The sequence below is a fragment of the Gymnoscopelus microlampas genome (assembly GCF_963454915.1).
Source record: "Gymnoscopelus microlampas genome assembly, chromosome: 9".
Lineage (NCBI taxonomy): Eukaryota > Metazoa > Chordata > Actinopteri > Myctophiformes > Myctophidae > Gymnoscopelus > Gymnoscopelus microlampas.
Window position 1 is genome coordinate 20,699,717 of NC_139946.1, and position 15,533 is coordinate 20,715,249.

Consider the following 15,533-nt stretch of genomic DNA (forward strand, 5'->3'; position numbering starts at 1 on the left):
AATCTAACGTAACTACTTAAAACAAAGTTTGAAAGCTTAATGGTCCTGCAACTTTGACAGATCTGTATGTGGGACTGTTGTTCAAATCTTGCCTGTAAATCCCTGGAAGAGGGTGAGGAACCGGTCTTGGGGTGTTGTCTTCCTGGGACGGCCACTCCGGTCAGGCTTTGACTTCACCAGTCTCACGGAACTTGGTCCAAAATGGTACCAGGGCTGGCATCAAATGATGCTACCACTCTGGGAAACTGAACACCAGCTTCCACTTGCACTATTGCACAGGCCTTATCCTGAAGGGAAACATGGCATCTTTCCATGGAGGTATACACAAACTCGACAAAGTTGCAGGACCCATGCTCTGTGTCTCACACCTGTGATTGGCACACCTGCCAGTAGGTCAAAAATTAAAGGATTACCAACAGAAACATTGGAAGACTTTGGGGGCCTGACTACACGTTTAGCTGTGTTGCTCATTCCACAATCCTTACAAGTTATACCTCGTAAATGTGACTAATCAATGATATACAATACCAATTGGTATTATTGAAGGGGAGAAACGGCCTCTCTCCCAGTCTTGTGATTGATATTCATCAGTAATGTAAAAAGAAACCTAGTATTTAACTTGCTGATTTTAATCCATAAAATCCAAGTAAGATCCAATATCAATTTAGGTATGTGGGTTTTTTATTTTAGTACATTTTTATATGAAAATAGTGTGGCAGGCTTATACAAGGGTTCTTGCTGTACAACTGGCATGATGTCGATGCATGAAAACAGAATACATGTAAATGTCCAAGCAGTTCAAGTCATAACCTGTAGTGTAGATCGTACACAGGAGAGGAGGAACACTTCCGTTGGTTGCACTAACAAGTAGAGAAGATTTTAAAGGAAAATAAAAAAAAGCTACTGTATTTGGCTACTTTCGATGTTCAATATGGATACCAATAAGCACATTGTTCCACACTGTGAAGGTCTGGCACCAAGAAGAAACAGCACCACATCTGAGTAGTCCACATTTATTTCCCCCTAACTGACAGCCAGGTTTAGTGACGTTCAGCATAATACCTTTTTAGATCAAAGCGAATAAATAAATAATGAGCACATGGTGTAGCCCAGGTTTGCCAATAATAACGAAGCAATCTTAAGCGATATAAAGAAGCTCTACCTGCAAGAACAGCACTTTGCAGCATTCTACAGAATGAGTGTGCTTTTGTGCTCTGTTTCCCTGTGGAAATGAATGGTTGTTCCATACATCTGAGGGGGAGGGGGGTGTACAGGCTACTAAATGAGGTGGAAAAACTGTTTGAGAAATTAGGTTATTATTATTATTATTTCTTTTTAGTTTGTTTTACCAGCACATAACTATGTACAAAATGGCTACTGCCACCATGATACCAATCCAGTGACCTGTTGGATCAACTCCCACACAGCTTTTCTTACAGAGGACACCATAGTCCCATCAACACAAAGAGAATAAGAAAAATCAAAAGACAAACAAAATTAAAACGGATAAAAACTCATAAAACCGATGTATTTACACATTGCGCAAAAGGGAGGGAAAAGCCTGTTTTTTGTTAACGTGTAAAAATGGCAAAACATTTTACTTTAGCATCCATTCATTCACTTACTCACTAACCCCTACAGACACCTTGCGTTAGGTTTCATTTAGATGGATTGTACAGTTTCTTACATGGTTTACAAAGGTAGGATAAGAAAAAAAAAGGCTTAGACATATTAACTTATAATGCCACACGATGTCAAACGATGAGAAGACCTTCTTGCGGTACCATTCAGATCCGTAGTGTTTCTATTGTGGCTTCCATGAAAACTTGAGGTTACTTTCATGACCCTGGTTCTCTGATAATATGAGTTTTCAAATGCAGCACTTAGTGATGGTTTATCAAGTGGCAGCACAGGTCCCACCCGTTCTGCCTACGTCAGCTCCAATACTGGGTTGCTGTAGTGAATCTAGTCAGTGCCTAGAAGTGCGGTGTTGCTACCAAGTTCAGGATAGTACTCATTACACATAGAAAACACAAGTATTTGTTTTACTTGTTGATTTTAAAGAGGATTGACCATTAGGCGTTGTCAATCTCTATGGAATCCCTTTTTAACCACTTTAACCCTGGCGTCCCTGTTTTGGGAAAAAAAGAAAAAGAAAACATTTTCAAACATAGTGAAAATAGCAGATCTACAAGTTTGTAGATCTGCTATTTTCGCTATTTGTCGTACGATGAAGTAAATATCGTAAGGGTAAGGGTTCAAGTGGTTAACATCCCAGACACGGTAACTTTACAGTGCTTTACTACACGTCAGCTCAACACAATCCCTTTATAAACATACATACATACTTACAGACGTTAACAGCCACAGAAATCCATTCTCTTTCCATTTAAAACCCTCACGCTTTCCTCTCGTTCCTCTGTTCGTTCATAACCCGTGTTAACTTCAATGCCCTTTCAAAAGGTGAGATCTTCAGAATCCAAGTTGCCCAATGGATGTAGTTATCCGCCCCGCCCTGCCTCGGGATTGAGAGAAATCCAAAGTGAAAGCGTATTATTGAATATGCAATATTACGCAGCTCCAAAAACACCTTGTATACAATATAAAATGACAAAGTTTCAGCCCCAGTGGGACTTCATGCCGTGTTAAACATCGTCATTTTGCATTAGATACAATTTGTTTCGGAGCATAGCAGCAGCTTGCCTTTAGCCAGAGTTTAAAGGTCAGGGAAGCGGCTGGGGTCCTCTTTGTATTCGTTGGGGATGGTGAAAATGGACTGGTCAAACTCGTCGTAGCGGAACTCTTGAAATGTCACCGTGGCCGTGATTGTAGGAAACACTGGGATGTCTGCAGGGGGCGAGGAAAAGCATCAGAAACATTGAAAAAGGTTTAGACAATAATCGACATTTACATACCCATCACTTTTTGGCGAAGAGATTTGGTTTGTAGAGAGCATGTAATGATGATGTCCATGTGTACTCAAACAAGCATGCAGAGTAGCTGGCTACTTACCGAGTTTGACAGGAAAGCCAGGGGGCAGCTTCATCTGCACAAACTCCCTGAGTTTGTTAAAGTGCTTGAAGGGTGCGATCACCTCCAGAACGTTTAATAACCTGAGCAGGAACACATCCAACAGGGAATACACAAATTAATGTTATACTGGCTATGTCTCTGCAGGAAGGAACAACTGTTCCAAAAAGATTTAAAAAAGCAAACCCAAATTTATATGGCTTGCCTTGTATTTGTAATATTCTTTAAAAGAAAAATAGCAGATCTACAATGCGTCGCATTGCAACGTTTTGTGATGTTGTAGAGCTTGTATTTTCATTATTCATTGTATATAGTGGTTAAGGTTATCTTCTAAGACAGGAAGTAGAATAAAATATATATTTTGAATGCTTAACGTTCAAGTGGTAAATGGTAAAATGGTAAATGGTGCATTTATATAGCGCTTCTATCCGAAGCGCTTTACATTGATAGTGCCATTAACCCATTCACACACACATTCATACACCGATGGTGGAGGAAACCATGCAAGGCACCAACCTGCTCATCGGGAGCAATTAGGGGTTCAGCGTCTTGCTCAAGGACACTTCGACACTAACTCTAGGGGAGCGCCCCAGCCCGGGATCGAACTGGGAACCTTGCGGTTTTCCAGCTCACACTACCCGGCCACTCTACCCCTGAGCCACTGCCGCCCCACAGTGCATGTTATCACTGTTGTGTGCATGGAAGATATAATACAAAAAACAATTCAAAGGTACCCCAACCTTCCCAATAAACAACATGACAACAGAGACAGTGGAAGCTAAGATTCTGTCCGTCTCTGTCAAAGAATCTATGAACTTTACTTAAGCAAAGAAATATAGAAAACAGTACACTCACGATTCAATGCCCAGAGGGAAGTCTTGACTCATGGCTACGGTGGCCTTGAAGTTCTTCTTGCTCTCTTTGCATACCAGCTCTCTCCCTAGATGAGGTGCTCTGTCAAAAAACACACAATTCAATCCATTAAATTCCTCATTTTTGACAAGAGAAATAACAAAAACATTTCATGCTTTTATCCTGCAACAGCAGACATTTTTAACATACAATTGAGGGCTTTTTCTTTTTTTAAGTGGCATTAGTCATTTTTATTCATTTCAAAGTCTAGGAAATGGTACTGGTGCAGTTATTTCAGCTAAACAGTAAATAGAAAAAAGGATTGCGCATGGATGGCACAATAAAGTATTATAGGATGTAGATGGCTTATGACTGAAAACATAAGTATAATAATTAGGACTTGTATTGTGTTCTGGTCAGAAAGTGCATTTGGACAGGTTTGTTCCAGAACAAGAAACGAAAAAAGAGAAAGTAGTACAAAGGTAACTTAAGCCCTTAGTCCCTATACACCTGGAGCGAGGCAAAAAACCACAGCGATAATGCGCGCGTTTATTTCACATCAAACTATTAATTTGGTGATGCCTCATTCATATTAGGTGGATGATTGCATTCACAGTGAAAAATAGATACGTCGCTTTATATTCCGAGTTCTGTGTGGATATACTCATAACATAAACAGCAGTTTAAATTAATGTGAATTAATCGCACAAAATAAAACACTCCCAGTGGCAGCATTTTCTCATTTTATAAATACACTGAATGATAAACAATTCATTATGTTCATTTATATTTGTATTATTATATGAATGAAGACACATACTTTCCATTCTCAGCAGAGATGTATTCTTCCCAGGAGATGGTGTTGGGTGATGGCGCTGTTAGCGATTGCCTCCTCACAGGCTGAAAAGCAAAGGGTACAAAAGATTATATTTAATCATATCATGGTTTAAAAAAAGTTATGATTATGTAGATTGAGCTATTTTTGAAGACAGGGCTTTAGTAGTTAAGAGTCATCTCTTGATTGACTTTTGTCATTTTGCCTCTGTGACAGGATGCACAACATATGTCTTACCACTAGATGGCTCTAACACACCACTGAAGTAAATGACCTGATTAATGCTCACACAAAAGGACTTCACCAGTGTTGACTCATAATTCTGTATACTAATGACCATCCGTGGAAGTAAAGTCTGGAAGCCTTTCAGCAGGGCATGGCTTTTACCCTGACCTAACTCACATTCACTCTGCCTGCCATGCCAGTGTCTCTGTCCTTGAACCCAGGTTCTACCCACCAGAGACAGTGAAACAATGACTACAGTAAAGCAGATGGAAGGGCCAACAGAACTCAGGGCAGACGTGACAGTGATTTATAATTAGCGCTCTCAAGCTTAATACTATAGCCGTGGAACGGTTTTGTCTAACCTCAATTACAGGTTTCTTGTCTTCTAACCCTTATTTACCCGGGCAACTTGACTAATAACACTTTATTTATAGCGACGCCCCGGGGTAACAATTGCACTCGTTCCCACACGTCCGGGAGCTGCCCTTTACCGCCGCAGTTTTGCACCGTTTTCCACCGGAGCAGCTGGGGGTTTAAGTGCCTTGATCAAGGGCACTTTGACAATAGTTGTTGAGGGGAGGTGAGAGTTTTACTCGTTACCCCCGACATTGATCTCCCCAGCTCATCACAGCTTTTTAACTAAATAGCCCACAGTTAAAAACCCATTTCCTAGTCAACACTGACCTCATTTTCTGCATAATAAAGAATTGTATGCAAAAATGTGGATTGAGAACTTTACTCTATAACACTCAGTCACCTACGGTACATAATTAGACAGAACGTTTCAACGGGCCGAACATTATCTCCATTCGGATGGAAAGGCAGCTAGGCCTGTGCCGTTAGCTTCCCTTACAGCAGTAATTCTCAACCTTTTCCATTTCAGGGACTAGGGATGGGACGATATGACATTTTTGTGACAAAATTATTTATTATTTTTGTCACAATTAAATAATTTTGTCACAATTATTGTGGCAAATATTATTGCATTTAACAATAATCAAAATATGCTTAAAACGCCACTTTTGTTCACCACTTCAACCCCCCAGCATCCTTAAACGCACTGTGAGCTTGTAGATTGGCTATTTTTGGCGAATTGATTTGTGTAGAGTGAAATAAGAGTGTACCAAATGTGTTCTTTACAGGTCCGTTTTATCAAGTATAGAGGGATTAAGTGGTACTGAATTTGCAGCTCAACAAAAGCTAATTCATCGTAGTCTAAGTATGACGGAGGACAATTTCACGATAAATTTAAATCTCTGCGATACGATTATTGTGAGCGTTCTTCTTTTATCACGATAAACGATAATAACGATTATCGTCCCATCCCTATCAGGGACCCCAGTTTAATATGCATGTTGCCACAGGCCCCTCATTGGATAAAATATTCTATCCCTGCTGGGACCCCATCTGCACTGTAAAATCCTCAGTGTTCATTTAACTCTGAGTGTACAAATTGAACCAACTATGGTTACAGACCCATAAGCATCCATTTGGACCACCTGGTGCTCCCCAGACACTCCGTTGAAAAACCAGTGCCTTACAGTACTGTGCCCGTCACACAATGTGTTGATGTTTTCACTCTGACGCCCCGTGGTTTCATAAGCGCCAGCTCTCACGCTGTGTGCATGTGTGTGTGACAGCTCTGTCCTCTGTTGTGATTGGGGACAGAGTATACACAGCCTGGGGAGGGGGGGGGGGGCTGATCTCCTGGAATGCCAGCCGTGGCCGTCTGGCAGCCGTGTGCCCTCCCGCCCCCCCTGCTCCACCTCCCTATCCCATCCATGGGTTTTAGCCCTCCTCTATCTGATCAATAGTGCCGGGTTCTGTCATAAAGCCCCCCGGGCTTCCCTTGTGTCCACAGATGCAGGGCTGACCTGCTAAAACCCCCTGGGCTGTCCGAGGGGGGCTCGGCTACTATCACTGTCGTAAACAGACCTACGTCACAGGGAACCAGCCTGCCTAGCTATTTTCCTCGATCCGACTTCCCTGTATCGTTTCCAGTAGCACTGCCACGTCAGCCCTCGGTTATACAAAACAAGTGCGCAGTCACACACACCATTTTACAGACATAAATTAGCTTATTTTTAAAAGCTTATTTTCTAAAACAGTAACTCGATGGGTATTGACTCAAGTGTACATGGCCTGTGAAGAGTCTGACACAAAACAGAGGACACATTGATGAAACAAAGCCCAACGCCGAACAACAGGGACTTGACAATAGGAGCGATCAGTTAGAGGGCATCTATTGAGTGTTGTGCGGCTTTGTCTTCAGTGTGTGACTGGCTTTATGTGCAGTGTTTTGACAAGGGCTTGTTGAGCGAACTCTGGAACATACTAGAGGCGAGTGATGGTGAGTAGGGTTGTGAATATAGCTGTGTGAGTATAGGTGTAGGTCGCCAATGTCACCAGCAGGGGGCGACGTTAGGCCTCAGAATACATGCTTAACAGGTGCGGTTTGTGGACACGGGTGGGGTAATTCTGTTCCCGCAGCACAGACAAAACAAGGTGACTGGGTCCAGGTTTTCATTCTAGAGTTATGTCCGAAACAAACAAGACTTCAAAGAACCTACAGACAGGAGTCAGACTGAGGAATTTCTCCATAAACCATGCAGAGATGGATTACTTAGAACGTTAAAGAGTCTGGAGTTGACGGTGTAGGAGAAGTCCATACCGTTCTTGCAGGGTTTGTCAGAGTACAGTAGGGGCTAACCTTAACTTAAAGGGTCACTTTGCAGGAAGATGTGAAAATCTGACTTAGCACTTCCCAGTGTGATCTGTGTGGCTAAAAGGCAGTTGAAAAACCACACCAGCCTGCGTAAAACACATTTGGTTGTTTTTTATGATGTCAATTATACCCATCCTGTATACAACAGTACAATAGGATTCTGTTTAAAATGGCTTGCCCTTTAAGCCATTAAAACCTGGAATAAACTGAATTATACGTGGTCGGCGACCAAGTATAATTCATGTGTAACCCAGGCATGCAAACAGCCCCGAGGTGAAAAAGGTGACAACATGTTGGGGTTTTTTTCGGGTCAGGTGTCACACAATTGCCCTATTTGGCTTCAAAACGGCTATTGTAGCTGAAAAGCTACAAGTTTGCATGTCTGGTAACCACAACAAAAGGGTGTGCAGAACAGAGGGTCAGATTTGGATAGATGGATAGATAAAATAATGTGGTTCTCTCTCATCATCCCTGTGTTCCAAAAATAACTATCAAAATGATCACTTTGCGCAAAATCATCCCTTTACATATAAACAAAACCAGAGCTATACTCATCTTTAGCTAAATTGTATTGTGTATTGCACTTTACATTTTTGTTGTATTTTATTCTTGTGATCATGTGTACTACTTCCATATCAATAGTGTATTGTGGTTTTATGATAATGAAAGCTGTATGTTTTAATTACACTGTGCCATGTAAAGCCCAACTAGGGACAAGAGTTGAACATTAGCAATAGCTATAAACTCTATGCAGATCAGTTTCATGCTCTGTATAGAAACTATGTTAAACAGCATCGTCCCTATTAAATAAAATCTAAATAATATATATATTTTCATTTTTAATTTCAAATCAACTCCATCCATCACCTCAAAGTTCTGCTCGATGAGGTTGGCTCCTTTGCTCAGGCTCTCCATGATGGCTTTGTTCCTCAAGATGTCCTCCTCGCTCAGGTGCTCCCTCCTCTTCCTGGACTCCAGCACCAGGCCGTTTACCGAGTAGAAATCTGCCAAGAAGTTTCCCACGCGCTCCTGGAGAGATGAAGACACAGCAATGTCAAACCCAAACAAAAACAGACACACAGAGACACATAGAAACACACACACACGCTGAGTGATAGAATTTTAATACATCTCAAAGCGCAGAAAAAGAAAGAGACGAGGGGGGCGATGATATCAGACATGAACCATATATTTCATCTTACGACAAATATCTAGAAAGCTACATGCTCACAACGTGTCACGATGCTATGCCCAAAATAGGGACACCAGGGTTAATGTGGTCACCGGTAATACATTTGCCTCCATTGCCCACATCTAATACAGTTTGTGCTTTTTCAGCCACAGAGACCATCACCTGTAGCCGTCTGGTGGGCTTGTGTCTACACAGCTGGGATGTTTAACTCTCTGTGCCTCCTTTTGAACTTTGTGGGGGGTTTTAAGACGTTGGATACAGTTCAGGAAATACGATCGCAGATGCGGACATTCTGTACCGTATTACAATGTCTTGAATAACAGAACGACCATTGTTACCGGAGTCGGACAAGGGTCACTGAGAAGAGGAGCCTGATGTATTTGATTATTAAGTGGGGAGAGAGGGGAAAAGGCAGAGTTCCCATTCGTACCAGTGAGGGGTAATTGTGATAAAACTTTCCTGAAAGAGAGGAGATACCATTTAAAATGTTGATTCCCATATTGTATAATCATATATAGCAAGAAAGAATTATAGCTGTTTGTAGAACACTTTCAAGCACTGTTTTGAAAAACAGATACAAACTCAGCAATAAGAACAGTGCATTGTATGAGTTGTAAATTGTTATTTATATTGATATATTAAGTATAGCCATATTAGAGTGGGTACAAACCGTCTTGTCCTCTCTGAACAGCCAGCCAGTCTGAGCCCTTGAGAAAGTGATGGACTTGGTGGAAAGTGTGGCAGAGTAGACATCACTACTCATCAGGATGTCCACTTCCTCTTCTGTTTCCATCTCAGACTCCTGAAAGTACAGGCCAGAGATGGTCAGCTACCGGAGCATGAAAAAAATGGAGATCCCGCACATTGTCTTCACTTACAGCAAACAAGTTGTTTATTACAGTCTAAACGACCTTCATCAGGTATCTCCTTACAACGTTTCGGTCTAAACAACCTTCATCAGGTATCATCAGGTATCTTGTCAGGTATATTGTGATTTGATGGAGCATCAAATCACAAGCTGACAAGAAACAAGCTGACAAACACACTTATTGAATCTTTAAGGAACACTGACATTTTGACATTCAGCAGGTTATTTCTGGGCCTTGAATATGTTGCATTGTACATAGTGTTAGAAAAGTCAAAATGGAATGGCAGCATGTAGATCCCCATTGGTTTGCACAGAGGAATGCCAACACAAATAACAACTACTGAATATGTTAGGGGAATGGTAGGGACTTACATACACTGTGTCATATACTGTGTCAAGTGTCTGGGTGAATACAAACAGAGTATTGTTGCAGTATGAGCATGACACTTCTGGAACCTCCCATGTAGAGGTTTTCTTTGCTGTGCATCCACGCAGCCATGCGTCTCTCACAGACCTCATAGTGAATTGTGTAGGTATCTCAGAACTCATGGTGAATTGCGTAGGTCAGGGTTTTTCAACGGGGGTCCGGGACCCCTAGGGGGTCCTCAAAGGTTCTGCATGGGGGGCCGCCAAATCTTTGTATGATAGGGACTTAATTTTGTAACTTTTAAATTAACCACTTGAACCCTCACATCCCTATTCTGGGGGGAACATTAGCCAAAAATACCAGACAAAAGAGCAGACCAAGTACAGAGCCAAAGGTCAAGTTTACAAAGTATTGAGTATTTAAATCGTTAAATGTCTGAAAACACACATTTAGCATGAATCCAATATGTAGTGGGGGTCCCTGCTTCATCTATCCCTCAGCTAAGGGGTCCTTGGCCTGAAATTCTTTTTTACACTGTAGGTATTTCAGACCTAATGGTATATTGTGTAGGTATCTCACAGACCTCATGGTGTATTCTCTGGTAGACCTTCTGCTCATTGTCCAGCACCACAAAGGACTCGGAGGGGATGGCGTCACCGGTGAAGATAAAGCTGAGATCACCGCGCTGGCACTTCATGTCTGTGAAGTCTATCAGGGTGGTGTCCAGCCTGTAGAGACACACACAGGTTTGTTTTACCATCTTTGTGGGGACATCAAAACAAATATTTCATTAAAAAATGCACATTTTACTCAAGCTTCTGACCAAACTGATCCTAACCACAACCATATTATAACGTGTATATGTACGTTTATATTAGGGCTGTCAAACTAATCCTTTAAAGCTAATCCTTCTTTTTTTAATTGCCACACATTTTGTTTTACACGCAATAAAGCAAAAAGCATAACAATAATTTGACCCAAAACAAATTAACCATTGATTGAGTGTCCGACACGCAGGGCGCATGAAACAGTCTCTAGTACTGCAGGAACTCACTATTGGGTCTCAAGTCCGTGAGCATGTGCCCTGCAGTGGTCAGGAAACACAGACTCTTAACTTGTATTTGTTAGCTTGTGGAATAAAACTATAGCCAGGGCAGTTCAGTATGTGCTTACTTGTGTTGCACAAAAATAAGACACAGCCATGGGAGCTGCTAAACACAAATGCTCGCCAAATGCCCTATTGTGGAACGTGTATGTGCAATGGATGGAGCATAGATGCTATTAGTTAAATGTTGAACTTTCCCGTTATTTCAGGTTAAATTCCTATTGTATCTGCTTGTTGTTTTCAATTGATAATGATAATTGAAAAATACTTAGCATAGTGTGTTACACTAGTCCTAACTAACTTGGATAGACCATGAAATTCCATGGTCATTGATATGTAACAGTACCATTATTGTTGTAATCCCATCCCGTAATCCCATCCCGTTTTGCTTTTATGACTATTTTATGCCTACTTTCATCTTCTTAATTAGGGGATCTAAGTACTAGCATTTCACTACCTGCAATGCCGCCGCTGCTAAAATTGAAAGTCCCTGTGACAAAAATAAAACTATCCATTTTCTTAAACATAATAACTGGGCCAATGGGGCCAGGAATAATGTCCCACAAGGCTGTGTTTTATTTTTATTGTACCATCCTTGTTGGGACCAAAAGTCCACACAAGGATAGTAAAACAAAATCACAAACTAAAATCATGCACATACTACACACAGATATAGGTCACGGTCTCTGTTATGAACGTAAAGTGGTTATATATCTCCCATGGCAACAATTAACGCACATTATTCATTTAAGCCCCACATTATGTATTCACATTCCCTGCGATGAAAGAGGATCCCCCCTTTCACTTTTGTTTATGCTTGTACACACACACACACACACACACACACACACACACACACACACACACACACACACACACACACACACACACACACACACACACACACACACACACACACACAGTTGAGGGAGAGGGCATTAAGAACAGTGAAAGAGGAGAAACGACAGTTATGGGAAACTGAGAGACGGAACAGGAGGGGAGGCGGAGGGAGGAGGAAGTGATAATGAAAGATAAGGTACAAGAGCAACACAAACATCAAAAAGGACCAACTCAAGGCTACGTTCTCTCCGAAGGGGCCAATGGTTCTCAAAGTGGGGTCCGGGGACCCCCAGGGGCCCTTGAGGGGGGTTCCAGGGGGTCGCCAGCAAAATTAGTTAATGTTGTATCTAAATCAGTTTAACTCTATATATATACATAGGATATTAGAAAATAGCCGATCTACAAGCTCACAACGCATCACCACATTGTGAGCTTGTAGATCTGCTATTTTTATTTGATGACCAGTCACACACAAAGGAGGCTGATGAGGTTCTCACACACCACCGCAAGAATGTCAATGAAGATACAGTACGTCTCTAGCTGTCTCCCTCTCTCTACATTTATCTATTCCCTATGCGTCTCTCACTCCCTCGCTCAAACCAGGATAATAAAACAACATTTTGAATACCAAATTTCACAGCCCAGGAAAAATACTGGAGAATAATGATGAGAAATTCACCAACTACACTACACTCGCACAGGCACATTCACATAGATTTAGTTCGATACCATGCACATGTGGCTTTGGTGAACTAAAGAGTGTGTGTGTGTGTGTGTGTGTGTGTGTGTGTGTGTGTGTGTGTGTGTGTGTGTGTGTGTGTGTGTGTGTGTGTGTGTGTGTGTGTGTGTGTGTGTGTGTGTGTGGTAAGAGAACGGGCGCCTGTAGAAGAGAGTGTGTGATGTGCACCTAGCAACAGCTCTAGAGCTATTTAATGGGTGAGCAGCATAACATGATGTGTGTATGTATAGACAGTGTGCCACAGCTGTAGTGCATGAGGTAAACCTCAACACTTAATTTGAACTTTCCACAGCTCGCCGTATCGGCGCTGTGCAGCTCGCCACATATTACCATTAACAAGGGCCAGGGAAAACACGCCAGTTTGGATTCCACACAGGATAGTTGTGATGCCCGGTAGCTGTAATTGATAGTGACGTCTTATGGCGCGCAGGCCCATTATAGGAGGGAGCAGGGAAGCAAGGTGGATGCTATGCTACAGGGACTCTCCCTCTGAGAGGCTGGCTCTCTCATTTTGGAGAGGAACCGGGGAAGTAATAGATGTGCAAACAGATGCCTTGCCGCTCGGCGAAGCAGGTTGTGAGGGCTGATTTCACAGATTTTACTCTATTTAGTCAAACTAAGCTGTCGTCGCGGGCGCAATAGGCCATAGTAGAGAGAGCGAGTGGCGTGCCGAAAGAGACAACAGACAATACACCCAGTGTCCCTATTCCGGGGCAAACGTTTGCCGAAAACAATTGATGTACAAGCTTGCGACGCGTTGTAAGCTTGTAGATCCGCTATTTCTTTGCAAAGAGATTTGGTATAGAGGGGAAAAGGATAGGCCTCTGGTGCACCCCGGTCGGTCAACTAAGTATAAGGTTTAAGTGGTTAAGAGTTAGAGAGTAAGGCAAACACAGAGTATGGAGCGCACACCTGTGTTGATGAGGTGCTGGCCACGGCAGATAATAATGTTGAAAAGGATGAGGCCGCACAACTCTTAGCCACGATGCAGAAAGTTTAATGAAATGAAACGTTGGTTTTCTTATAAAAACTTTCTTATAAAACTAATACAGGCTTGTAATGTGATAATATTGGTGAAGCTTTTTCCACCATACTGATACTTCAGGGCATTATTCAAGAGAAATACCAATACTGCAATAATGGATGAACAGAGTTGCTTCTTAAGAGCTTTCTTCACATGAAATTAAATACAGGAGTCAGCCTGTGTAATGGGAGAGGTGGATACAATATCCTGTGGCACTCAGGACAAACTGTAGTAGTTCAAATGCAAAAGCTTTTTGACACATTGTAAAACGTCTCTCATCAGGAAAACCCTGGTGAATCAGTGAGTAAGAGTGCATACCACATAGGTAAATAAGGTTGCTCACAACTGACCCTTCGAATACAACCCAAGGCTCTATACTGCACGTTAGCTCACACCTCTCTCTACCTTTCCTGTCTCTGGTCACTGTCCTATCTTAATAAAGTATAATGCTTAAAATAAAAATCTCTCTCATCACTTGTTTGAGCAGACACTCATTCATAATTTACAATGAATGCAGCTGGTTGTGGTCCAGGGTCTTGCTCGAGGACACGATGTCTGTCAATGGCTGCACACTGGCTGTTGAAGCGATTGAACGTGAGAGCTTGCGGGTACAGAATGGTCTCTCTTACCGCTGTACTTTCCTGTCGCTCTATGTACAGTATATGGTCTTGAAAAACATTAGGATCAGGCTTTTCTTAACCACTTAAGCCATGTATACTTCTTGTACAACAAATAGCAAACATAGCCAATCTGACCCGTTGTGAGCTTGTGGATCGGATATTTTCACTATTTATTCTTTCATTAAGAAAACAATACATCTAACTGTATCTGTATGAGCTCTTGTTTTATTGGATCTTGTTTATTTGATACACTTATTAGTTTTAGCTCTTGCTCATTTGATCTTCCTATTCGTCTCATCTGTTTAATTATTATTATTATTAGTTTTCTTGCCTACCTATGTTGAATGCACTTATTCTAAGTCGCTTTGGATAAAAGCGTCTGCTAACGCGTCTGCTAAATGACTGTAATGTATCAAACATATCAGACAGGGGGGGGGGGTATCGAAAGCAGATGCATGGATCCCCCCCACCCCTCCCCACCAAGTCGAATTGTCTACTTGACTCACCTGATGTTGAGGCCTTGCTTGTAGATCTTACATGCGTCTGATGGCAGGATTCTGGAGAGCAACGGCACTGCAACACAAGGAAGAATGTTGTTGCTACCTTGTATCTCCAAATTTCATTGTCATACTTTTTAGGAAGTTTTTTTCCCCGTAAATTAACATGCTACTGTACTTCGTCATACTACAGTGTCGCACATAAGTTTCAAAAAATAGCCGATCTACAAGCTCTCAATGCGTTGTGAGCTTGTAGATCTGCTTTTTTTTTGCCATATTTGATTTTCTTTTAAGTGAAAGTGAAAGTGGTTAAGTGTGTCAGTGGGTCTCATAAATATTTAACCAATGACAAGAGCTTGTGACTAATGAATACTGTAACTACCTTGGATCCATTGGAATACAGGTTATTTTTCCCATTTCCTGAAAAGTCACTGTTCTGGACATAGGAGGTTTCCGCTCGACAGCCACGAGCAGTGAAAACACAGCATGGGGATTGTCTAAATTTAGCAAGGCCATTTAATAATAAAAAATTACCAACCACTTCAAAGCTGCTAGAAAGTTCAACCCCGCAGAGGCCCATATAACCAGCAATAACTTGTAGCTCTGTCGCTACT

The 15,533-nt window shown here is 41.8% G+C and overlaps 1 protein-coding gene across 1 annotated transcript in view; it reads right to left on the reverse strand.

Moving 5' to 3' along the window:
* Nucleotides 1-678: 678 nt before the first annotated feature.
* ankrd13c (ankyrin repeat domain 13C) overlaps nt 679-15,533 on the reverse strand; it is a 48,843-nt gene continuing 33,988 nt past the window's right edge. The window contains exons 6-13 of the mRNA XM_084067287.1: nt 14,929-14,995; nt 10,678-10,822; nt 9,530-9,661; nt 8,535-8,696; nt 4,703-4,782; nt 3,886-3,984; nt 3,013-3,113; nt 679-2,847 (exon numbers count right to left, since the gene is read on the reverse strand). Coding sequence (XP_083923413.1) covers nt 2,717-2,847; nt 3,013-3,113; nt 3,886-3,984; nt 4,703-4,782; nt 8,535-8,696; nt 9,530-9,661; nt 10,678-10,822; nt 14,929-14,995 — 917 coding nt within the window. The 3' untranslated portion in view covers nt 679-2,716. The remainder of the gene's footprint in view (nt 2,848-3,012; nt 3,114-3,885; nt 3,985-4,702; nt 4,783-8,534; nt 8,697-9,529; nt 9,662-10,677; nt 10,823-14,928; nt 14,996-15,533) is intronic.